General features: G+C 39.1%; 1 protein-coding gene across 1 annotated transcript in view; it reads left to right on the top strand.

Annotated features, from left to right (window-relative positions):
- The window catches only part of CDC48C (cell division cycle 48C), a 137,988-nt gene that overhangs the window by 65,034 nt on the left and 45,354 nt on the right, over window positions 1-27,600 (top strand). The window contains 2 exon segments of the mRNA XM_089417548.1: window positions 15,765-15,917; window positions 16,211-16,327. Coding sequence (XP_089273674.1) covers window positions 15,765-15,917; window positions 16,211-16,327 — 270 coding nt within the window.

Raw genomic sequence — 27,600 nt, 5'->3', positions numbered from 1 at the left:
TATTATTATTATTCTTAGGGGAAATAGGAAGAGTCATAGGTGAATTGGAACAATCATTAGACCTCTTGGAAGATGAAATGAAAGGTCATATTTCAATGTATTTATATATGGCCCACATTAATAAAATTTATTTAAGCTTGGAGTTATTCAAGCCCTCTCAGTGGTATTAGAGCCTTGGTGTTTTAAGATAACTCCATGATCTTGCTTGCTTGTTGCTTCCTTTTTCAACAGTTTGTTTGTTGCAGTCTTTAGAGCTGCTTTCCTTCTCTCTCATTCGACCTTGCATGGGAGCATCATGATTTGAAGATTGAACTTGCTCCTCCACACATTAACCATAAAGAGATATGGTAGAGAAACCCGAAAACCTTTGCTTCATGGAAACCCTAATTTGCTGAGTTAACAAGTGCCGTTGGAGATAAAACAATGTGTCGGAGTAGACAATGGTTGTACTTCCATGATTTATTGTGCCTACATACGAAGTGTTATAGCCATCTCATTGGCGACCACAATGGGAAACAAACCAAAGCTTTGACTCCATTCTATCTTTGGTATATACATTGAGTTATTAGAGCTATTATATATCTAGCATACTCATCGACTCCATTGTGCTGATATATGCATCAATCTGTTCTATATATACATGACATTTGCGTGCTGTCCAAGATTCCAGAGTTATTCTTCTTCTAGATCATTTTCCATCACATCCATTATAGAGTTTATTATTGTATTATAAAGATTGTAAGGAAGTTGTTATGCGAGGAGCAACTGGTGGCTGAAATCTATTGATTTATGATTTGTATAAAGGAGGTTGGCTTTGTATTTTCTATTTAAGAGAAGACATGTATTTGACATTGCTTATATCGTTGAAGTGGTTTTGTTTATGAAAATGCATTCTCTCATGTCAGTTGTTGGTGTGGTGCTCATTGGCAAAGAAAACCATCCATAATGGCGAAGAAAGATTGAGCATACTCGTCTTTAATAATCTTTGGGATGGCATTTGTGATGGGGATACTTCACCTATCAAGCCTACAACAGATAAGGAGCTTGCACTACAGATGAATAAAGATAAGAAAACATATACGTTGGTTGCTGCTTTTGTAAGTGAAGAGATGAGTTGTCACATCAGATCTTTCAACGATCAATGGGGTGATTTGAAGAAGTTGAAATATTTGTATGATTCACATTCAAAATTGGAGCTAATTCAATTTTAATTGAAGCTTTTCAACCCAGAGTTGAAGGATAATGATCCCATGGCTTTAGAGTCTAAAATTAAAGTTATCGTGCATTTCATTGATGTTGTTGGTGTGAAGATAGACATTGTTGTGACGACCTTCATCAAGGTCCTCTACCACACGTATTCTCACTATGTTGAATCACTTTGAGCTATTGGCCAGTTGAAGTCCCTCAATTTTGACCCTTTTGGTAGAGAAAATTGCAAAATGTGAGAAAACTTTTAGGAGGAGGATAATTCAGTCTGTTACCCAGTCATGTCTAGGGGTAACTAGAGGAGTTTTTTGTTGGAAGAAATTGTCATTGATGTCAAAGGGTGAATGGGCCAGCATTGGTTTGGTGATTTTCATGCAAATTTCAGTGAATTTGGATGCAAGGACCCTCTAGATTGGTAACCCTCGTCATGCCATTTTGTTTGATAGGTGGCACACCTTGTGGGTCCTCTTGGTTGGAGAGATATTGATGTTTGAAGTTTGATGCCCCAAATGGATGGGTGTAGCACTAGCTCTTGCCCCACAAATTCATGGTCTCATTATTTCATTAAAGGAGGTCAAAATTATAATTTAATCTGGCCTAAACTCATGTGTCCTAATCAGCCTTATATGAAAAATAAAAAATGTGTTTTTGGAGTGCTCTAAGCCTCCTCTAAACAGGATGGTTCCTCTCCTTCAGGTCGGCTTTGATATAGTCATGTCTTTTCAAAAAAAGAAAAATCTTATTTTGTTCAGGTCGGCCCCAATATAGGGCCCCCTTTAAATGTGTATAGATATCCCTCTCGTGGCATTCGAATGGTAAGGAATTCGTGTGATCATGATGAGAGGAGCATCTAATAAAGAGAAGTCCGAGGTCTGAACTTATTGAATATTTGAAGAAGAAGAAGGCCAAAGTTGCGGACTTGATCAATTTTCTATGGGAGAATTTCAAGGTTCATCATCTATCTTTTGGTTGATTTGCATGAAGCTTTCTTTCACTAAGCAAGGGATCAAAGTCTGAGCTCCTGAGGCTACTACGCATATATGTGGTTTATCTAAAGTCCGAAGCCAATTTTCAAAGCAAAAGAAGGTATGATCTGATTTTATTTTTTTTTGCAGACAAATTTCGGCCTTTTCTACCACAGGTCTGAATCTGTGGCAGCGGCCTCTGAGACATCCAAACCTTTGTTTAGGGCAAGTTCCTGAGAGTCAATTCGGGCTGCTTGAGGTCCATTTCAGACTTGTAACTGAGGCATTTTCTACCACAGGTCTGAATCTCTGTGGCAGCAGCCTCTGAGACATCCAAACCTTTGTTTAGGGCAAGTTCCTGAGGGTCAATTTGGGCTGCTTGAGGCCCATTTCAGACTCGTAACTGAGGCAGACTTAGGCCTTGTCTTAAGGCATCTCTCCGAGGCGAATTTGGCCCTGGTTAGGGCAGATCTGAAGCTACTTTTGAAGGTCATCTTGAGATCAGTTTTTGAGCTTATACAAGCAACATTAGAAGGAAGTTTAAGGGAGGACAAATCAGAGTTTGTAACCAGACCTTGAAGATACTTGAGTAGAACTGGAAGTTGTCTTTTGCAAGCAGACCTTGAAGATACTTGAAGCAGATCTTGAAGTTGTTTCGTAGCAGATCTTTTGTGCCTATTCTGCAATAGACTTTGATATTTGATTTGTTGCAAACCTTTGACATTCTGGAGCAGACTTTGTTATTTGTTTTTGTAGCAGACGTTTGGTGCTTGTCTACATATTCTGGAGCAGACTTTGATATTGGTTTTGAAGGAGTCTTGAAGTAGGAAGCAACCTTGCTTGAAGTCTTTGAACAAGCTATGATAAAGTTGTTGAGTTAAAGGACAGAATAAGAGCATTTGTGGTATTGTTGATCTGAGATGTGAAGTTTGTTCTTATTTTTGCAGTGATTGAATGTATTGTAATTGGGTCATTGTCCTTGGTACGGTTGCCCAAGAATTTTAGTTTTATCTTTTATTCTAGAGAGTGATAGTGTTGAAATTTGATGACTAAAAAGTTTCCTGCAATTCCAGCCCAGATCTAATTTCACCTTATCACTCCCATTCAGTTAAATCATAAATGCCCTTTTCCATAAACATACATTCAACATATAGAATTCTGGAAATGAAATTTTCAGATTAAAACACATGGGACTGTCAACACATGCTGAAAATAAATATGGACATAAACAAACCAGCAACACAAAAAAATACACAGATTTTTGGTCAACTTAGACCCAGGCAAAACCCCTTTAATCTTCTCCGGGGAAAACATGTTAGAGAGCTCTTCAAATTTATTTATCTTTCAAGTTCAGGAAAAATACATTTGCAGACAAAACAAAACAGCAAAATACAACTTATCTCTTCAGCCCAAAACTCCTTGAAAATCGTGCCCACTTTGCCTCGATTTCCATGCCCACTTGAAGCTGAAAATATGTACAGTACGGATATATAGTGTACTGTATGGATTCCCTAGGCACTGTATGGATTTCCGTATTGCTGTACGAACTGTACAGATATTTCATTTTTTTTCAAAAACTTCTCTTGAATGGCATGCAGCTCAGCACTAAATGCTGTTAGTACTGTGCTTTTTGCTGCCTTCTATGTCTTGATTTCCGTGCCCAGCTTTGCCCAGAAATCACTTCTTTAACTTGTTGCAACAAATTTCTCCTTCAGAGCTTTTCTTTTGTTTCCCTAAATGACTTTTGGGCAACCTTAGAATCTAATGGCTCAGATTCATTTAGATCAAGGGATGAGAATAAATGTGCATTTAATTCTCACTTTCTATTTTTTAAGTCACCCATTAAATAAAATACCCACATTGTACTTTGTCTAAAGTCACTTTCCACTTTATAATTTAACATTGACTTTACCACTTATAAAGTCACTTTCACTTTATAAAGTCACACTTAGGAAAATAATTATTTTGGACACTTTTCCCTAGGTATAGACTAACCCATGGGAAACCACTTGTCCAAGGTACATTAAAAATCATCACTCCGTCTTACTGAGGAAAGTGTTTCCCACCACACCCATCTTGTCCCTGAAATGGACATGCTTGCTCTTGGCAAGGATTTCGTGAGAACATCGGCCACTTGCTCATCTATCGATATATACTCTAGCTTCACTGCCCCCTTCTGAACATAGTCCCTGATGAAATGATATCTGATGTCAATGTGTTTTGACCTGTCATGAAACATTGGATTCTCCGTGAGTTTAATGCAACTCTGACTGTCACTGTGAATAACTGTCGGTCTCAACTCCTGATCAAACAGGCCATACAACAACTTGCAAAGCCAAATGGCCTCACTACTAGCCTGGCTAGCAGCCATATAGTGAGCCTCAAAAGAGCTCAAAGCAACTGACTTTTGCTTTCGATTGAACCACGGCACAACTGTCGAACCTAATCCGAAGCAACACCCTGAAGTGCTTTTCCTGTCAAAAGCACACCCTGCCCAATCTGAATCTGTGTAACTTGCCAACCTCACTCCATCTCCTCGCCTATAGTCTAGACCATAATCAACAGTCCCTTGCACGTAGCGAAGAATGTACTTTCTAGCTACCCAATGCACCCTCTTGGACTCAACCATGAACTAGCTAAGTGTTTTCACTGCAAAGCATATATCTGGCCTAGTGTTGACCAGATACATCAAGTACCCAATAAGCTGCCTATGCAATGTGGGATCCACCAAACTAGAATCTGAAGCATGAAGCTTCTTCCAGTTTGTTAGGTCCCTATAATACTACTGTATTCCCTCATTGTTATTTGTGTAGCCCTCTTATTGTTATTGTTGTGCCCCATAGAAGCCCACTATTGTTATTGTGGTGCCCTTACATTATTATTGTTATATCGGCTTTGATTATATTGTATTATAGGGGCCTAACACAATTGGTGATCGTAGGTGTAGACATGGGTCTACAGTCTGCCAAGTGAAATCTGCTCAACACATCCACAACACACTGCCCCTGCCCCAGAAAGATATGCCCCTCCTCTTGCCACACCTCAAGCCCCAAAAAGTAATGCATCAGCCCAATGTCCTTCATCTCGAACTCCATAGCAAGATCCTCCTTGCAACCACTGATCAGTCTCTCTGCCCCAGTAATGAACAAGTCATCAACATACAGCACAAGAATGAGTGGATCAGCCCCTACAACAATGCAATATAGGTTCGGATTTGCATCACTCTTCGTGAAACCCATCTGCTGCAAGTATCAATCCTTGAATGCCAAGCTCTCGGAGTTTGCTTAAGTCCGTAGAGTGCTCGCCTCAACCGACATACATAGGTCTCCCACCCAAGTACTTCAAAGCCCTGTGGCTGCTCAACATACACCTCCTCTATAACTCCGTTCAGAAATGCGTTCTTCACATCCATCTGATGGATCTGCCAACCCATTTTTGCAACAATAGAAATAAGTGATCGGATAGAAGTCTACCGAGCTACAGGAGCAGAGGTCTCATCATAGTCAACTCTCTCTATCTGTGAGAACACGCTAGCCACAAACCTCGCCTTGAACTTCTCAACGCTGCCATCCGCATCATGCTTGATCTTGTAGAGCCACCTAGAAGTCACAACTGACTTTCCCTCAGACCTAAGCACCACTTCCTAGACATTGTTCTTAATGTAGAGGCATACTCCTCCACCGTAGCCTCTCTCCCGACCTCTTGGCTGGCAGCCTCCTCATAGCTAGTAGGCTCAAAGTCAACAAAGCTGGTAGCCTTGGCTACATAATTGCAAAACCGCTCAGGTGGCACACTCTCCCTGTTTACCCTCTACAGAGGACCAATGGACTTTGCTTCCTTTAAGGTGTCTTGAAGCCACTTGGGCCTCTTCTTCCCTAAAGAAGCTTACCCATAGGGAACCTCATCCTTTGCCCCCTAGTCTGGTGAACTCGAAGGTTTGCCAACTGACCCTGGTGTGCCTGTACCAACACTTGTCCTCGAAGAACCTGTACCGGCACCTGTGCTTGTGTCAGCTGAAGTGCCATGTGAACTCTGTACCAGTGGACTCCCTAAAGAAGTGCTTGGTGAACTCACCACTGGTGCCCTAGATATCACTGACACTGAAGTACCTCTTGTACCAGTCGATCCAGAACCCTGAGGTCTTGCTCCCTGTTGAGGAGAAGTTTGTGACTCTCTCTCATCATACTCCTGTGATCTCCGATAGGCCCTCTCCTCCTCGAACTTCACATCCCTCCTAATCACCACTCTCTGTTTAGAAGGAATGAAGATCCGATAGGCCTTCGAAGTCTCGTTGTAACCCATAAAGATACCCTTCTCTGCCATGGGTTCCAGCTTCGTCCTCTGCTCCTTGGGGATATAAGAATACGTGAGACATCCAAAGATACAAAGATGTCCCACATGAGGCTTCTCTCCAGTGAAAGCCTCCTCCGGAGTCATATTCCCCAATACTTTGTGAGGACTCCTGTTCTGAAGATAAACAACAGTATTGCAACCCTCACCCACAAAAACGAAGGCAACCCCTGATCATGAATCATCGCTCTAGCAACCCCGACAATAGCTTTGTTCTTCCTTTCAGACATCCCATTTTGTTGGGGGTTGTAAGGAACTGTGTACTCTCTCCTAATGCCCTCCTGTGCACAAAAGTCAGAAAACCCACCATCGGTGTACTCACCACCATTCTCTGAGCTCAAGACCCAAATCTTCCTACCTCTCTGCTTTTCCATAAGAGCTTTGAACTCTTTAAAGCGACGGAAGACCTCACCCTTGGTCTTCAAGAAATATGTCCAAGTCCTCCTAGAGTCGTCATCAATGAATATAACATAATAGTCATAACCACCCAAAGACACATGAGACATACGACCACTAACATCAGTATTAATCAAGTCTAGTATACCTGTAGATCTGCTATCGCTCGCTGGGAATGGTAACTTGGTGTACTTTCCCAAAGCACACCCTTTGCAGACCTCATAATGCTTGACACTGAAATCAGGAACTCCAGTAGTGATCTCCCTCAGTACTCTCAAAGCTCCATGATGCATATGTGCCATCCTCCGGTGCCATAACTCGCACAAGTCTCTACTGTTGGTGGTACTAGTGTGAGTGCTACTATATGCTACTCACCAATGCTCCTGTCGACTGAAAACTGAACCTGTATAGTTTCCCAAAGTGGACTCCAATCACTTTGGCCGAAGTGATGGAAGCTCCCCTGGGATGCATCAATACCTACCCTCTTGAGAAAGTGACGTCAAACCCCTTCTCCTCCATAGGAGACACTAAAATTAAGTTCTTATTCATCCTCGAAACATACAAAACATCCATGACCTTCAAAGGAGGCAAAGACTCCCTTTCAAAGGTCACAGTCCCCACACCAACAACTCTCACAGTGCGGTCATCTCTTAGTATAATCTCAATATCAAGTGCCCTCTCTGCAAGCTCTGAAAAGAACTCTCGTGCACTTGTCATATAGCGGGAAGCCCTGCGGCCTATGTACCACACATCGGATGATGTACTTCTACTAGATGTAGAAGTAATAAATGCAAAGTCCTTGTCAAACTATGAAGCAAACTGCTCCACCTATGTTGAAGCTGCATTACCTTTCTTCCCCTTGTTCTTCCTCTTAGGACACGTAGCAGCATAGTGCCCCATCTTCTGACATGCCCAACATTTGACTTTGGACATATCCGTATCTTTCTTCTTCTTATTCTCCTTTCCCTTAGCTCCATTTGATGAGGTCCCTTTATTGGCCTTCCCTTTGTGTTAAAATTGGCAACTAGGGCCAAACTCCACATGGGTCATCTTATTTATGACAACTGATATTTTTCTTGGATTCCTCTCTAGGAGGGGTGTAGGATTGATCTAAACATCATCCAATTTTGACATGTACAAATGAAGTGATGAATTTATTTTGATTATGGTCAAATTGTCAAGGTCGGCCAACAAACTTATGTAGGCTTAGAAGCCCAACAATCGCGTCTATTCATCCTCAACGTTGCATATAAATAGAAGGTGACTTAGCCTCATTTGGACACACTCATTTTCACACTTCTCTCTCTCTCTCTCCTCATTGATTGGGTACGGATTTCTGGGCCTCTCTCTCTCCACACGTCTGAAATTTCAGGAGACCGAATTTCTGGATAGTTTGACCAAGCGTTGACCACCATGCGTTGACCTCCTTTGATTGCGTTTTTGTGAGGGCTATCTCTGTTTGGGTAGGCCAGATTTATGGGCACAAAAATCGAGGCTAAGCGTTGACTGTTGACCAGCGTTGATGTAACGAATAAAATATATATAAATAATGTAAAATAATGTAAACAATAATAATAGTAAATAATGATTAGTTAACTAGTAATTAGGTTGAAGAGGCATGTCTAAATGAGACATGACTCTTCATGAAGAGACGCTTGATATATAAGCAAGCCTCTCGTTCTCATTGTAAATCATTCTTATTCTTATTCACACATTTAATATATAATATTTGTATCCTCATGGATATCTTTATATTCCAAGTTTTCTGGAGTAATTAATTTTTAGAAGGAACTTTGTTCGCTTCATTTGGTATCAGAGCAGTTCGGTCCTCTAGGTTGCTTAACCGGTGCACAGATCTCATTCTCCGATCTAGGTCCTTGGCTATCGAAATTCGTCAATTGTGTTGCCATACAATTGAAGCATTTTGCTCAGAATTTGGGAGTTTCTCATTTTCTCTGTTTTTCTAGGCCTTTGGCCATTAAAATTAAAATTAAAAGAAAATTCGCTAGTTTGAGGGTCTTCAATTCGCTATACGTAAATAAATTAAAAAAAAAAAAGTAGAAGAAGAAAAAGTAAAAAGAAAAATAAAAGAACATAAAAAAATCAAATTAAAAAATATAAATAAAAAAATAAATTTAAAATCACCTGGTAGAAGCCCGTGGTTTTAGAAACAACCCATGGTAATTGCCCATGGTATTTTAAAAGTAAAAGAAAAAACAAAAGGGATACAAAATCTCATACCAAGTGATATTTAAAACTTTTTACGTGGAGAAGCCCGTGGTTTTAAAAACAACCCATGGTAATTGCCCATGGTATTTTAAAAGTAAAAGAAAAAAACAAAAGGGATACAAAATCTCTTTACGTGAAAGGTAAGTTTTACTTTTTACTTAAAAAGTTTGGTGAACATCGTGACCTTGTCATATGAAAAGACGTGACCTTTATATTTATTAAGTGTGGTGACATCATAAAAGTTTATATTAAGTGTGACTTTTATATTAAGTGTGGTGACATCATAAAAATTTATAATATTAAAAAAAAATTAATATACAAAGTCCAAATTCAAAAGTCGGGAAGTGCCACATTCAAGTCAAAAGAGGTGAGATATATAGTATATATATTAATTTAATATAAATTTTATATATACTTAAAAGGATTATTAAATAAAAAAAAAAGAAAAAAAAGAAAAAAAAAAGAAAAGAAAAAGGGGGAAGATAGAAAAAGTGAAAAAAATGAAATTTCTAAGTAATGAACAAAAACAATTCCAAAGAAAAGTAAAACAAGAATTTACAATACTTAAGCGACAATATGCTGAATTTGTGGATATGCATCACAAAGAAATAATTGAAAAGGACGAAGAAAATTCTCGTCTCAAGGACCACATCGAAAGATTACTTGCATAAGTGAAGAAGAGTAAGGTCACAAAGAAAGAACTCAAGAAGCACTTATCAGAACAAGAAGAGGAAACTTTGCGTTTAAAGAACCTTAAAATTTTTTTATTAGAACAAATCAAAGATCTAAAAGATGAAAATCTTAAAATTCAAAACACTGAAAATAAGGTTGATAAATCAGAAATCAAAGAACTTTTACGACTGAAAAACCATAATCAAAGTCTACTCACTCAAATTAAGAAGCTTAAGGATGATAAGAAAGCATTAAAAGATAAGTTGGAACAATTCACTCAAGAAGAAGCATTGGAATCTCCAGTCGTAGCAGTCCAAGTTGAAAATAAGGGAACGAATACCGATCCAGTGAATATGACAACTCAAGAAGACAAGTCAGTTGAAGAAACGACACACTTAGATGTTGCAGTTCAGACAATGGACATCCCAAGTGAATGTTCCATAACCAATTCAACAACATCTTCGCCAGAAGAAAATCTAAAAACTCCATATCGACATCTGAATCACGAGAGTAGACCAATCAACCATGCTACGTATCAGTACCATTCAGACCAGAAACAACAAATTGATGTTCCAGATAATAGTGATGTAACCTCAATCCAGTCTTATGCTAACAAGTCGTTACAAAATTCCAGTGATCAGAATACTATACAGAAGATTAATCTAGGATGGTCTGATCCCTTCTCAGTGCGACAATTTTGTTTGTCACTAAGAAGATCATATCAACTTGTATCGACAAGGATGACTATTCTGAGACAGAAAGACTTTCGAAGCCGAAAAAGAGATCAAGCCCTTTTCATCGACAAGCTTTGAGGACAAAGCTTTTTGAGGAAGGAGGCAATGTAACGAATAAAATATATATAAATAATGTAAAATAATGTAAACAATAATAATCGTAAATAATGATTAGTTAACTAGTAATTAGGTTGAAGAGGCATGTCTAAATGAGACATGACTCTTCATGAAGAGACACTTGCTTGATATATAAGCAAGCCTCTCGTTCTCATTGTAAATCATTCTTATTCTTATTCACACATTTAATATATAATATTTGTATCCTCATGGATATATTTATATTCTCTTTTGTAGTAATTAATTTTTAGAAGGAACTTTGTTGCAGCTAGGGCTAACCGCAGGTGGGCTGTTTGACCAGACTTTGACTAGGCTGAATTTCACTGTTTTGAGGACTATTTTATCTTACTGTTTGGAGGCTGAAGTTGACTGAAGTTGACCGATTTGCTGAGAGTCAAATCTGCCTTGTTGACTAGCGTTGACTTTTCTGGTTAGGGTTCTTTTGCTGCTGTTATAAATTATCAGATTTGTAAATTGTAATATCTCTCTCTACTGAACTATTGAAGACTAAAAGAAGATTTGATCAAGGGTTTCTCCACATTGGGGTTTGTCCCTGGCTGGTGCCACATTTTGTGTTGTCTTGTCTTGGCTTGTCTTTTACTGTTTATGTTTATGTTCTATCTGTGTTTTACTATCATGTTGATATGATTGCTAATCTGAATATTGATACTGGGCTAATAAAGAAATTGAAGTAAAATTGCTCTAAAGCATAGAACATACCATTGTTGCCTAAAATTAACATGGTATCAGAGCTGAGGTGAAGACAAAGCCCAAGCAAGAGTGAAAGAGCAATCACCAAAGACAGTTGGACAAGGACAAAAGGTTCAATGGGTTCCTCATCCTACTTCCCGGCTGAAGACAAGCTCCATGATAAATCTGACTATCATGGATGGAAGATGTCTCTTGATTTGACCTTGGAAGAAAAAGAAGTGATGGACTATGTGCAGGGTAAAATCCCTGAACCTCCTTCAAATGCATCGGCTACTACGAAGACCAAGTACAATAGGGTTGAAGTCAAAGCAAATAAGATTATCAGGGATTCCATTGACAAGCATTTGGTGGCCTACATCTCTGAATTGAAGACCTCCAAGGAAATCTACGACAGGTTGGTTGACATGTTCAAGGTTAGTAATGCTAATCAAATTCTATTTCTCAAGAATAAGTTGAAGGATATTAAGAAGGGCAAGGACGAGGATATTCAATCCTATTTCTTGAGGATTACTGAGATCAAGAATGATCTACTCTCGATTGGAGAAGTCATTCCTGATAGGGAACTTACTCTCACCACCCTTGGAGGACTCCCACCTAAGTGGTATGTATTTAGAACCACCGTCCTCAACAATGATCGAATTCCAGGGTTTGAAGAATTGATGTTGAGATGCATTCAAGAAGAAACAAGAATGGTGGAGCAAGAAATGCCTTCTAATAGAAGCAACCCCACTGCATTCTTCGCTCATGCCAAAAGGAGAAATAATGGAGGGTCTAAAGGTCATTTCCATGGGAAGCCTGGATCTAAGGGAGGAAGGAAGGGCAGGTGCTTTGTTTGCAATAAGTTTGGCCACTATGCAATGGAGTGTCCAAATAGAAGGGACACATCGCATGATGATGATCACAATCATTCCAGGGGCAACTTCAACAATAATGATCAAAGGAATGGCAGGTCCAATGGTAAAGGAAAAAGGAATGCGAGACATCAAGGAAATCGTCAACCCTCCAAGAAATCAAGGAACTCCAGTTATGAAGAATCAAATGTTGTTAACAATAAGCAAAAAGAGTACTATCTTATATCGGCCCTCTCCACTGCCTCTCCTTCGGGCACTCTAGGAAATTGGCTGATTGATAGTGGTGCCTCAAGGCACTTCACCGAATACAAGGAAGCCCTCTCTAATTTGATAGAAAAGGAGACAAACTTGGAATTGGTTGAGGTTGACTAGGCTTGGTAAGAAAACCAGCTGAGTTGGCCTGTTGGCTATGCACAAGCCAATTCAGCAAGTGATTCACTCTGACTTGGCTATGTCAGACCTTAACTTGGTGACTTGGCCAAGCCCGTGTCAGGTACCCAACATTGCAAAGTGAAAAACACACAGAACCCATAAATTTATTCTTGCTTGTCGTCTTCATCTCATTTATCAATAATTCCTTGCAATTGGAGAATTTGGAGCTGCTTGGTGAGTAAGACCTCCTTGCTGTTGGAGTTGACTTTGTATTTTGTTTTACTATTTAGGCTAGAGATTGACGAGCTTTGGACTACGGATGCCATTTAGAGGCTCAATTTTTATATATTATGTCTCAGTATATCAGAAAGTTTCTCAGAACATTTATGTTACCGTAGAATTTCTTATTTATGTATCTTGATGTGATTTTGCTTATTTGCAGACTGACATGCTATCGAAATCAAAACACTTGCATCTTTCTTCACATGTTTGTATATATTTTTTTTTATATTTTGTAAGTCAACATTCTATTCATTCAGAAAAAAGATATACATCTGATGGTTCAAAAAGACATGTGGTCTCACCCCGACTAGGTTTGTTGACCAAAGTCTGCAAAAGATGGCAAAAATACAAAAAAGATGCTAGTAACAGTGTCCACAAACGAGAGGGCCATAGGCTCCAATAGACAAATAAAACATAAAGAAAAGCAGAGGACATACTAATCGTCTAAGGTGACAGAAGCTGGGTTATCCGAAGCATTTCCTGGAGGAGGCGGAGGATGGAAGTTACACTAAACGTGCCCTTTGAAGTGTGCCATCCAGGTCTCCAACTTTTCCACTTTCTCTACTAGATGGTTTTGTCCCCGTCGGACTACCACCACTCGTTCCCTGACCTAGCACTGGAAGTAATGCATGCGTTCCAGAGTTGCCATCAACTCCTCATGCTTTTCTCGATTAATTCGCTCTGCCACATCTACCCAGTCCATCAAGGATTGAATTAGGCCACAACAATTTTCCAAGCAACAATGTTGCAATCCTTGTGGGTTAGGGGCTTCATCGCGGTCATCACTTTGAGCAGCTTGACCTCTCCTACACCCACCACCTTTCTGAGAACCAAGCATCCGAGAGCTGCTGTTGGTGCGGGATGTATTCGTTTCGCCACTGTTGCCTCATTGATTCACCTATCCCCGACCTCTGCCTCATCCTTGAGCAGTCGGTCACCGACCTCTGCGAATTCCACTACCTCGCCCTCCACGCACTCCAAAACTTGCACCTTGAGCCTTGCCCATCGGATTGCTCTCGCTTCCATCCACCATGGTTACCAATGCGAGGGCCTCCTCCCTCCCCTTCCTTGGCTGCGCCAGGAGGATAGCCCGCCCGTGTCGAGGAATGGGGCGCATCTGCCACCATCCAAGTACTCCTACAACAGCTGAGAGTGTGACCTCGTCAATTGACTTGAATTGTTGCCCTCCCGTCCACCAGACCGACCTCCTAGAGCCCCGCCTGCTCCAACGCGTGCTGGAAGCGTCTACGCTCCGCTCGTTAGTCTGCTCGAGAGCTAGGGTCATGTGCTTAAAGCCTAGGGAGTCAGCTCGACCGCCGTTGCTAGCACCACCTTCGTTGTCCCTGCCACATCAGTCACTCCATTGTACAAAGCCGGCTACCAGGAGGACGACAGTTCTCCAGAAGTTTGGTGCCTCCCGATCACCATCCTCACCATGGCATTGACAGCTTTTGCAAAGATTTTCCTTGCCCCAAATAAACTAGAAATAGCATTTGTCTTCCCCCAGCGATTGCCAACTCAATCCCGCCCTGAAAGGCCCGAGAAAAACCAGGAGTTGGACTCTGTTATACGCAACAAACCATAATTCCCCAAAGAAAATCCATAAACCACCAATTCTGTCACGCCTCCAACGCTGCTTCCGTCGTCAAGCAGGAAACTAGGTGTAGCTCCACCACCAGACTTGAGCACTGAAACGAATTCCCGACTCCTCCCTCATCCCGCCTATCAACTCATCAACACTTCCCCTTCCCGAGGCACCTTGATTACTCACACGCCCCAGATCGAATGTCCCTATACATCATTCCCTCCGCCATATATGGAGAGGTGACCGGGAGGTACGACCCTCCCCAGCGGCCCATTTGTCACTCCTCATGAGGCCCGACGGCCACGTTATTCTCGGTACTCACCCCCATCGTGGAGTCACATGTTTGTATTTTCATTGTTGTGCATGAATTCACTTTTTTGAAATTAAATATTATATATGTATGTATGTATGTATTTCTTTTTAATTTATTTTTTTCCATTCGACTCCAAGTTGAAGTGCTTGCTAAGTCTGATCTGATTCTGAATCTTGCAATTTTGGCCAAAAGTTGATTCCTCAAGTGAACTGGTTTAATTCCCAGGGAATTACAAATTGCAACATAGTTCACAGTAGCTGAGCATTCTATAGTCAAGACCGGACTGGAGAAAACACCATGGAATATAAATCTGTGCAAGTTTTGTAGACGGGGTTTCAAGAGATGTTATAAGAGAGTCATTCACATGAATTTGCACTAATCTACAATGCTCTGTAGTTTTCTGGATCTACAGTTATAAATGTGGCAGAGGATTTTTTGGAGTGTTTTCTTTAATTTTCATCTAAATAGGTCTGTTCTGTAATTGTGCTAGACACTTCTATTACCTAATGTAAATAAGATGCCTATAATTGATTTATATGGGTAGTTTACAGTGTAGGCACAAACTAATCTCATGATTTGCATGAAGTAAATGCATTGGTTAAACTAATCTTCCATGAAAAGCATGAAGATGGAGTTGAAGATTGTCTGGTAGATGTAGAATGTAATTTCATTAATTACTTAAAGCCACAAAAGGAAGTTGTTTGAAGATCGAGACTGGGATACTAACAATAATGATAACATTTTCTGCAATTCATCTTTCATTAATCCTTTGTTGCCTGAATTTTTATTCCGTTTATTCACTTATATTCCAGGATATAATGTTTTTTGAATTTACACGAAGTTTCAAACCCTTTCATCTCTGAAACCTATATGGTTGTTTTTTCTCTGCAATTTTAAGACACAAATCTCCTCAAGTGAACTCGTCTCTTAGCTTCATCCACTGTATTATTTTGCTGATTTAGTTTTTTTTTTTTGTCTCAGGAAGCTGCATCAAAAGTGCAGCCCTCGACTCGAAGGGAAGGCTTTTCTACCATACCAAATGTCAAATGGGATGATGTTGGAGCTCTCAGTTCTCTGCGCAAGGACTTTGAGCTTTACATTGTTAGGCGGATCAAACACCCCGATGATTACGAGGTTTGTTTAATATGAGTTTGGTCTTGCTTTAAACATCAAAGAGAGATGGCACTTTTTCTTTGTGATTTATCCCTTAGATTTCAGAGTAGTAGAGTGTATTAAAAAATTTGAGCAATATGAGTAAAAGTGGTCCGTAAGCCAAGCAAAAGCAAACATGTAGTAATATGTTCTCTGATCTAAGCTTCTCTAGATTCAAAACTGTACTAGATGGTTCAAGGTAGTTTCCATTTTATGGGAGAGATAGAGAGGATGAGAAAGAGATTGATTAATTATGACTACTAATTTAATTGCAGGCACTTGGTATGGATTTGGATAATGGGTTTTTACTGTATGGACCCCCGGGTTGTGGTAAAACTCTGGTTGCAAAGGCTGTAGCCAATGAAGCTGGGGCCAATTTTATACACATAAAGGTCTGCTTCATTTTTGTCTCTCTGTCCTTAGTTGTTGCTTCACTTAATATATCTGTAGTAAATGCACAGCACGTCTTGCATGTTAATGCCTGTTTTGAGTCTAAAGTGCAGCTGTGAGGACAGGATAAAACATGAGGAGGGAACAAGAAAATTCTGTGTTCATAACACAGTTCTTCAAAATTTGTGGATGATTAAGGGTTTGTGCATTGTCTGTGATAGCTAGGGTTCACTCTTACCAAGGTTGAATTAATGCATTACTTGTGTTTTAGATATGTATATTGTTGTATGTTCTTTATTATTATAGGAACTTGTTACTCTCTTAGATTGTTAACAACACAAGCAGCATAAAACGATATTTAATGCATTGTTCCCATTCAAATCTTATATAAGGACATATTGATCCCAAAACCCCTAGACTGTTGGAAGTTTGATATTTTTTTTAGATCAAGGAAAAAATATTTAGTGATTTGGTGGAATGATATATAAAACACTTTAGAGATGTTCTTCTATAAATAACTGTAGTTTGGATCGCTGACATAATGACATTAATAGGACAGAATATTGCTAAATGTATGAAAGGTTAACTGTAGATTTGTTAAATAATCTAGATATATGATTAGCAGGGGATGTACAAGATCTTAGAAAGATCAGCATGACACAAAGAATTTCCAACAGTCCAGAGTTAGTGTATCTGCCTGAATGTGGTTTGTTCAAGTTGAAACTGGGCAGACTCAGCTTGGATGTCTCTTCTGAAGCACAGCATGGCAGGACTCTTTCATGAATTGGCAAATTCCTGCCTATATATATTATGAACATAACTTTGCAAGGAATAACAGCAGTACTTGTGTGTGTGTGCTTGTTATTTTCCACAATGGTTATATATATTTCATAAGAACTCCACTGTGGCCTAACCCAGACAGTTAAAAAATAAATTTTATAATCTCAACAGAGGCAATTATTAAGTGTGAGAGATATTTGAGCAGAAATGATAAGTTCTTCTAGCCCCAAAGATGGCAGGTATATTGTATTGCAAACTGTTCTAATAGATACATAGAGCAACAAAATATAATTTCAATTACAGAGAATTAAAAAACCTCATTTTTGCATGTCCATCATGAGGAGGTCTATACAGGATTGCATCCAGAATGGGAAAGTTCATGAAGCTTGTGACTTTGGCCAGCAGATCAGCAATGGGCAAGCAAATCCACAAGAGCAGATGGGTATACTTCCAGCTCCAGAATTTACACTTTGAAGCTAGATATATAAGTGTCTGTCTCATTCTATATATACCCCATTGCCTATGAGTGCCCCTCCTATACTGCACAGCATGAGTCCCATTTCCAATCCGGGTTGGCCAGCTGATATTCTGGTTGGGTTATCTAATGTTCATCAAGTAGGTGGGAGGGAATTGTAGGTTAAGTCATACTGGGTATGCACTATATCCCTATTGCGATAGTTGAGGCACTGCTCTAGAGCCCTAACCTCCCTGGACAAGGCACAACAACAACATGGGCATCCACTCAAGGCCATGATATCAAATTAGAGTGAAAGGGAAGAGGTTGAGCAAGAAAAATTGATAGGGGGATGGAAGAGATGGAGGTCAAGATGAGGAAGGAAGAGTCTAGAACACTCTGGTCGAGGGGAAAGCCAAGGGAGTGAATACTTTCTATAGATGTGACAAGCCTCATGTGGATGAGTACATTGGGCTTCTGTGTCCATCAAGTGATGGTATGAATGTCAAATGGTGTAAATGGATTTAATCCTGTAGTAAACAAACAGTTATGTTTGTATTTAAAATGTATTGTAAAAATATATTGATAAGATGATAGAATGAATAGAATGATGGTGTTACTAATGAGGGGGCCCATTATAAATACTAGACAGGGTGCCCTTTCATATGAAGAGATGTGTCTCTTTGATAAGACACATCTTTACACCTTTTCATTAATTATTATTTATTATTATGTTTGTTACATTTTCCGCCCTCTTAAGGAATGCTTTGTCCTCAAAGCATAATGAATAGGATTCTCTCTAGATGTGCATGTTGCTTATCTATTCTTACATGTTAACTTCAGCATGTTGGCGCTAATCTTCTTCCTTGCTGACCCCACTGCTTATTTTATTTATTTATTTAGTTATATTTATTATTATTATTTAATTATATATTAATAAAGTAACTTTATAATGTTATAATAAAGCAGCTTTATAATAATTAATTAATGTTTATTAATCTTATATATGTATATATTTAAATAAATTGTATGATCGTGTCTGTACAACTGACTCTTCCCAGATTGATTTCATATGTCCCCAACTATTCCCTACGTCTTCTTCATAAATGTCTACATCCCACAATGTGAACAACTTTCTCTTAGGAACAGAGCTATGCCATCAATATCTCTATCATGGGTTTCGCAGAAGCTATTATCTTTCTCAATTTTTTCTTCCAAGTTACATGAACCGGAATGAGAATCCAATTCTTTGTGGATCTCTTGCCGTTTTTGCTTTCCTCCAACTAAAAAACCTTCGATGTCCTCATTGTTTCTGAAAAAACTAGGCATAAAACTGTATACTTCCTCGTGAAATTGTGGCAAGAAGCCGTATTTTTCCTTCGAAGGGCGGCTTATATCCTGCTTACCTCTATCACCAGATTTCAAGTAATGCCTTGCCGATTATTTTCATTGTTATGGCTTCTGTGCTTAATTTTTTGGGGTTCCTAGGCTGATATGAGTATAACTTGCCATCCCTTATGCGTACTACATTGGTCATTTTCCATTTGTTATCTTCAAGCGTGAATGGTTGTAGTCAATAATATAGACATGCTTGATCACCGAGCTTACTTTTTGCTCACTGTATTGCCCTTTATGATTCAAAAGTCATCGTGCTAGGTTTTCATATGGTTTCCCTTTTCGTAGTTCCTCCAGTAACTTTCTCTGCTATTCTTCATTTCCATTTAATTTGAATGTTGCTGTCCTCCGTGGTTCTTCATCTAATTTCTTGGATTGTCTTGCTTTGTTCCTTGGAGTCTGCGGAGGAGACTCTCTATGCTTGCATTATGGTAAGCTTATGCTTATAGAGCAAACTTACGTTCTTTGTTGAAATTTTTTTGCACCCTAGGTTTGATCTATGCCCTAGCTAGGAACACAAACACACTAGAGATGCCCAACTTTAAACAACTTTGCACAATGAAATATAACAACAAATTGATAAAAAACAGTACACACCATTTTTGGTCCTGTTGTCGCACAGATTGACACGACAACGCTCAAACCGGGGGCTGTCACTCTGATCCCCGATCTCTCCGTTTAAGCCTGTCTCCCGCGGCTAAGGGGGGTAGACCCTATGAGGTGAAGGAGACCAACTGTTGGTCAGTTGGTTTGGGAGACACGAAGCACTAAAATGATTTTATTAATTTAGCGGACCAGTGCTTTACAAGATTTATGTTTAAATGATTACTCGCTAGATGATATAGAAATACAAACAATGAAAAGCAATCATTTATCATTAAACGACTAGAACGACGCAAGATATCAGTTAAAAAGCACCAAGTTCTTATAATGACCAAATCTCAATAACGATATCCAGCAAAAAAAAAATTCTAAAAGGATCAATGCTTTAAACAACCATGCAATTATGAAACATTAACCAGATATCATATGCAACTAATCCTTAAGATAATCATTCATGCGCAAACTTGTCTAGGATGATAAACATTCATTCCACATAAATTTAAATCTCAGCGTGAAAAAATATGACGTGACGATTTCCCGAGGAAAACTGAGACTGGCAAAATTTCCCACAATACTTTTTATACCTTTTTAAATATGACAAAAAGATTTTAAGCTTAAAACTAAATAAAATCTAAATCTAAAATCTAAATCTAAATCTAAATCTAAATTTTTTTTTTTTAAATAAATTTGAAACTAAAATCTAAACTTTAAAAAATAAATAGAATTAAACTAACAAAATTAAAATTTATTAAACTAACAAAAATTAAAACTCTTTTTTTTTATTATAAAGGGCTAAGATAAAAATATGAACTAAACTAAAAAATAAAAATAACGCTTAAAAGTACTTAAGGTCTAAACTAAATCTAAATTTTAAATCAAAACTTTTTTATCAAAACTGAAATATCTTTGAACTATGATAAAAAATCAAAATCTAATTAAAACTGAACTATACGTTAGATTAAATCGTAACCTATGCTAAAAGTTATATCCTAAAACTAAAAAATTAAGCAATAAAAAAAAAACGTCTAATACAAATGCCATACAACAATGTCTAAACTGACAGAACGAAAAACAAAAATCGTAACCCTGATTAAAAAACTCAAAGACTGAACGCGTATGTAAACAGGACTTCGTCGCGAGAGCAGGTGACGGTGGTGTTTTCGGATCGGTTTCTTGAAGACACGGAAAGGTCGAAAGAAAATACTGAATAGAAAATAGACCAACGCATTCAACCAATATAAAGAAACTTAATGCAAATGACCGCAAAAAGAAATCGTGCTTGCTCAGGTGGCTACGGGAAACGAGTGTGAATGAGCTGGGCGTAAGCAGAGAGAAAGCTGGAGCGGGTGACTGAGGCGTATCTGACAGGACTGCAAGTCGGTTTTCAAAACGTGCATATGAGATCACAGTGCTGCGTTGCCAGCAGAGATCGAAGATTTAACAAGCGTTTAATAGCTTACCTGGGCATTTCTGCATTGAATGACTTTCGATTTGGATTGGATTTGTTGTCTGGCAATCGATGCAGAGAAACTGTTGGTCGATTATGAGAACGCAGTCACAGAAATCGTTACTCAGATGGATCACAAATCCTACCCTGTCACGCTCTTCAAACGCTTATTGCATTTAGATTTAACAAGTGAAGCTGTTGCATACGTGCACCCAAAAGAAACGTTACACCAGTTTGCAGGCGTTGGGAATGCTGAAGATTGCTGGAGACTGTGACGGCGGGTAAAAATTTCTGAGGGTTTGCAAGCAGGACTCAAATCTCAAATAGCCTACGCATATGATAAAACAACGCCCCGTGGGTAATGATGTATCTCGATTCATAAACGCAGGTAATCCTGATGTGAAAAAAAAATTCTTCCAGGTCTTGAAAAACCTTTGGACAACGAAGAAATGACCCTGCAAATTTTTTTCCTCCAGATCTTATCTGTAACCTGCAAGATAGAGAATAAAAGCCCGCAGATATATGCAAAATTTTAAAGTAAAACCCTTCAAAATTAACCTAGAATCACAAAATTTTGCAGCTCTAGAAAAAGCCAGATTTGGCAATAACAGCTTTAATATTTTCAGAATTTTAGAAACTTCGAATTTGCTGTGAAAAGGCTTAGAAAAATCTCTCATGCAAACCAGAAAAGTAAATTTAAATGATTAACCCAGGGTAAAAATTAGCTGGGCTCTGCAAGGAAGAGCCTGTGGGAGTTGGCTGGTTCAGCCTAGAACTTCCCCAAACGCCCACCAATTTTCTTCAGTAAGGGTTTTCTGCACAGCTTAAATCAACCATCAGTAAAGAGAGCAAAAATGCTGCTAGATTCTAAAAAGTAATGGAGATACCTGCCATTACTTCAGAAAACCCTAACACCACTTAAACCCTAGCAAGTGAACAAGATACCTGTGCTCACAATACTCTAAAAAATAAGCTGTTATTAATGGCTGAAAAATAAAATATGCAGAAAATAAAACAGCTCACAGCACTTCCAGAGAGTAACACCAGCCAGATTTGAACCCCAAAGTCTTCTTTTATTAACCAGAGAAAGATTACAAGAGAGTTTCTTCAGCACAAGACTCACAGATCCAATGATCTGAAATGACCCCTAGCACCCTATTTAAAGGAAATGATCCCAACGGCTAGTTCGAGTGATCCATGTCGAAATGATTTCGACCGTCGATGAGGATCAAGACATCTCTTAATCTCATCCGTTGAAATTATTAATTCATTAAAAAATGAAATTTTGCATGTATTTACTCAAAATATTATTATTTTATTATTTTTTAGGGTTTTTGCTTTATTTTATAATTTTTATTTTTATTTTATTATAATTATTATTATTATTATTTTTTTTTTTAATTCATTTTCTAAATGGATCCTCGAACTTAACCTTTGGAAAAATCACCTAGGACCTAGGACTTAGGATTCATGAGGGGATTTAAAATATTTTCCAACCCTCAAGACACTTTACATCATGACTTTTACAGTTTACATCTTAAGGGGACAAACCCACTTAACACAGACCCTCATAAACCACCCAGTTCTGCGACACAACTATAATCTAGAAGATTAACACACTAGGATTCTCCTAAAAAATTAATGACAAAATCAATTCCGGCTTTGGGGTCAGGCTGAAGGAAAACTCTGCCGATCATGGATCGGTGAGACGAAAAACCTTCCGGGACGTAGATTATCATTAGAAAGTTAGGTCCACCTAGGCAATTTACATACACGACTCATATCTGCTAAGATTATTTACAATTCATACATGCAGACTGGGTTTACAAAAATGATCAAGCTACTGATGGCTGCAGGATGGCACGGACATGTCGATCAAGTGCTACCCTTTTTGCAAAGAAAAGGGGGGGGGTACTGCATGGGTAGTTGACCGGTAGTGGTCAACAGGTCCAAATCATGTTTTTCATTAGTCCATGTTAGGCCCCTATACTACTAGTGTAACCCCTTATTGTTATTAGTACAACCCACTTATTATATTGATGTACCCATGTAGTGCCCATATTGTTACTGTTGTGCCCCATAGAAGCCCACTATTGTTATTATTGTGCCCTTACATTATTATTGTTATGTCGGCTCTGATTATGTTATGACCCCTTAGACTCCTATATATAGAAAGGAGGTCTTTTCATTTGTATCATCCAAGAATTGTTCATTTATGTAATGTAAAGGAGGTTGCCCCCTCGAAGAGGCTAAATTCTAAGGCGTTGATCTTTCTTTTCTATCTTTTCTTGAGCTGGTTCCATAACATTTGGTATCAGAGCTTTGGATTCTAGGGTTTCGCTGCTCCAAACAGGTCATCGTGGCATTTTCGCTATAACTTTTTTTCTGTGGCGTTTCAAAAGTCGCAAAAAAAACCCATTTGAGAAGAAATCACGCTGAACCTTGGGTCTGAATTTCAGAGCTTTTCGCGTGATATTTGCGGAGATATGATCTGAGGAATTTGGTATTTTTGCAGACTCCTGAATTACATTCAAAACAGGTGACCTGGGAAAAATCATCATAACTTTCTCTCTGGGGATTGGATTGAAATTTCGTAAGAAGGTACAGAAAGAGGACGGACTGTAGTTTCTTGTATGCATTTTTCAGATCCAAAGGTCGAAACAGTGACACGTGGCACTTAATACAATTTCGCTCTTTTGGAAAGGTCTATAATCAGGTCACCTTGGGAGATTGTGCATAACTCTTTCTTAGAGAATCCAATTTGGATCAGACTGGTGGCATTGGAAAGAGGACATAGAGGGCTACTATAGATCACAATTTCAGAACTTAAAGATTTGAAAGTACAGAGTTACAGTCGTTTCAAGGTCGAGCTCATAAAATCAAGAAAAAACAAGATGAGGAAGTTTGATGGCAAGGATCCGGTAAATTGGATACTTCAGATGGAGCAATATTTTGATCTACATGGTGTACAACTGTTACAAAAGGTATGTATTGCATCTTCATATTTAGAACCAGATCAATTTTTATGGTACGAAGGGCTTTGTTCTCGTAAAAAACTTGTTACGTGGTCAATTTTCACGGAGGAAATGATAGCAGATTATGAGGATACAAAGAGCAACACCTTCTTTAGAGCAACACCACAACAATTGGAAAGAGTAAAAGGGATTTGTGACATAGTGGAAAGCAAAATTATGGAAACGAGGAAGCATACCCCTCACAACTATAAAGATGGAAGTGTTGTTTCTCCTAGCCTTCCACAACCTATAAGGGTTACACCACAACAATTCGATGAAAAAAGAGAAAAAGGGCTTTGTTACAATTGTGATAACAAATGCATTAAAGGTCATAAGTGTGCTGAGAAGAAATTATTTTACATAGAATATGAAGAGGAGGAAGAAAAAGATCAAGAAACATCAAAAGAAGAAGACATGCGCCAAGACCCCATCCCAGAGAAAGAAGAAATGAATCAGACGATATCTTGTAAAGCATTGGCAAGAATTACCACTTCTCAAACTCTCAAGATAGAAGGACATATCAAGAAGAAAAAGGTGCAAGAAGTGAAAGATCACATCGAGAAAGAAGAAATGAATCCAACCATATCTTGTAATTCATTGGTTGAAATTAGCACTCCTCAAACTATCAAGATAGAAGGACATATCAGGAAGAAAAATGTTCAAGAAGTGAAAGATCACATCGAGCATCAAGAAATGAATCCGACCATATCTTGTAAAGGATTGGAAGAAATTACCACTCCTCAAACTCTAGAGATAGAAGGACATATCAAGAAGAAAAATGTTCAAGTAGTGAAAGATCACATTGAGCATCAACAACAAGTTCTCCAACTTTTAAAGGATAACGCCACTTCGGTGCAAAATCAAAGGAAACAACAGGTAGATCAACATTGTAGTGAAAAATGTTGTGATGTAGGTGATTGGTATTTTTACTGCTACATCTCAAGCAAGCTATTTATGAGAAGGAAATGTTGGCAATACTACATGCACTTAAAAAATGGCGACCTTACCGAATGGGAAGACTCTTCAAAGATGAGGATGTGGAAGAATTGTTTTATGCTATTTCTATTATCCAACCAAATTGGATAAACGAAGCAAGGGATGAATGGAAGAAGGATGAAGAAGTATGGCCACTTATTCAAAAGTTGCAAAAGATCCCGATTCAAACGATATTGCCAGAAATTGAAGAGGAAGGAAAAATCATATTAGAATCTGGAGCAGTCACAGAAACAAGAACTCGACAGCTACAAAATCGATCAATTTCAGAGTATCTCATCAAGTGGAAGAACTTACCCGCTGAAGATTCCACATGGGAGGACAAGAATTTTATACAGAAGCATCAAGAACTACTCAAGCATTGAGGACAACGCTTTTTGAAGGAGAGGGGCATGTTAGGCCCTATACTACTAGTGTAACCCCTTATTGTTATTAGTACAACCCACTTATTATATTGATGTACCCATGTAGTGCCCATATTGTTACTGTTGTGCCCCATAGAAGCCCACTATTGTTATTATTGTGCCCTTACATTATTATTGTTATGTCGGCTCTGATTGTGTTATGACCCCTTAGACTCCTATATATAGAAAGGAGGTCTTTTCATTTGTATCATCCAAGAATTGTTCATTTATGTAATGTAAAGGAGGTTGCCCCCTCGAAGAGGCTGAATTCTAAGGCGTTGATCTTTCTTTTCTATCTTAACACACTAGGATTCTCCTAAAATTTTAATGACAAAATCAATTCCGGCTTTGGGGTCAGGCTGAAGGAAAACTCTGCCGATCATGGATCGGTGAGACGAAAAACCTTCCGGGACGTAGATTATCATTAGAAAGTTAGGTCCACCCAGGCAATTTACATACACGACTCATATCTGCTAAGATTATTCACAATTCATACACGCAGACTGGGTTTACAAAAATGATCAAGCTGCTGATGACTGCAGGATGGCACAGACATGTCGATCAAGTGCTACCCCTTTTTGCAAAGAAAAGGGGGGGGTACTGCATGGGTAGTTGACCGGTAGTGGTCAACAGGTCCAAATCATGTTTTTCATTAGTCCATCAATAAGAAAACACTAGGGATCCCTTACCGGGGATCATGGCCATTTACAAACCCTGCTACAAAGAATACACAATATACAAGTTTGTCCTTTGAATAGATACAACTTGGGATGAGACCTAGTCCATCAAGGCCTCATCTTCTCAATCAATATAAGTACAATCAATACAATCAACAAGATCTTAACTCACCTGGGCTTGCTCCTTTTAGCCCACGGTACACTACAACCTTGCTTTACCTTCCTGTAGCCCACTTTCTTCTGCTACTATAGACCTCTTCTAGCATATTGTATGCTCCTTTAGACCACAATCAACCTTGCTTCCCATCTGGAAGACACCTTGCCTTGTTGTCAAACCCTTGGCAACCACACAAACCTTTGTCTAGCCCATTTTTTTCCGGGCCTTGATTTACGGTCCCACGACCCTCCTCTTCTAGGTCTGGCAAACCTCGACTAGCTGTTTTAGGTCTCTTCTAGCCTCGAGTGCTTTATGAAGGCCTCAACCTATGCTCCAGTAGCCCTGATCAGGCCTTGACCTATTCCTTAAGGCTTGTTGCCTCCACTACTATCCCTCGACCAACCTCTAGTGCATCCACAACTCACGGCCTTGTTCTGTTATTCCTCGGTTTAGAGTTTTTGTCCTTAGCTAGCTTGCAGCCAAGTCTCTTGATCCCTGTCCAACTTGTTGTTTACCTCATCTACTGCGGCCAAGTCACTTGATATCCACCATTGCCCAGAGTAGGCCTCGACCTACTTTCCTTGCTGCTTAGACAAACTTTGAATCCCATAGATCAACCTTTTATCAGATAGAACTCGACTCCTTGCTTAACTTGGCCTCTTTCAGTAGAACTCGGTCTCCTTGACCAAAACTCATCCTCCTCTACGACTCTCTTACTCCACACATGAAGTCCATCTCATTGTGTGATTAGGTCTCTCCTTTGGCCTATATTTATACCTTTTGTCTAAGTGTCTTGGGGGTCTTCTTTTTTCTTCAAGAAACCCTCACTTTACCACTCAATAACAAATTAGAATAGAATATTAATTTACTTAGGTTCCAAGATCACAACTTTGGGTCCAAAACCCCAATACTTGGGTACTTTTCCCAACAAACTTCGCTTTTGTGGGTTTTCTCCACTCAGAAATACCTTTCAAGCTACCCAAATTTCAACACTCCCTCTTAGTGAAGAAGGTTTTCCACCACTACCTGGAAGTGGCCCTGCCTCCAAATTTGATTCGCAACCATGTCCTTCTGGAAGCCCTGGATCTTCAAGGATACCTTCCTTGTAGAAATCTCTAGCTCCATGACTTTCCTTGCATGGCCATGACTTCCTTGCATGAGCCATGACTTTCCATTGCATGGCCATGACTATCCTTACATGTGCCACGTCTTCTTTGTGCTTGATCAAGACTTATCTTGCATGGTGCATGACTATCCTCGCATGTACCATGACTTTTCCTTGTGTGATCCATGACTGTCCTTACATGGTCTTACGACTTTCCTTGCACCATGCCACCATCATGACTATCCT

The sequence above is a fragment of the Pinus tabuliformis genome, chromosome 3_2, assembly GCF_031772625.1.
Source record: "Pinus tabuliformis cultivar Carrire ecotype Pingquan chromosome 3_2, CPIR1, whole genome shotgun sequence".
Lineage (NCBI taxonomy): Eukaryota > Viridiplantae > Streptophyta > Pinopsida > Pinales > Pinaceae > Pinus > Pinus tabuliformis.
This window is presented reverse-complemented; position numbering and strand designations above follow the sequence as displayed.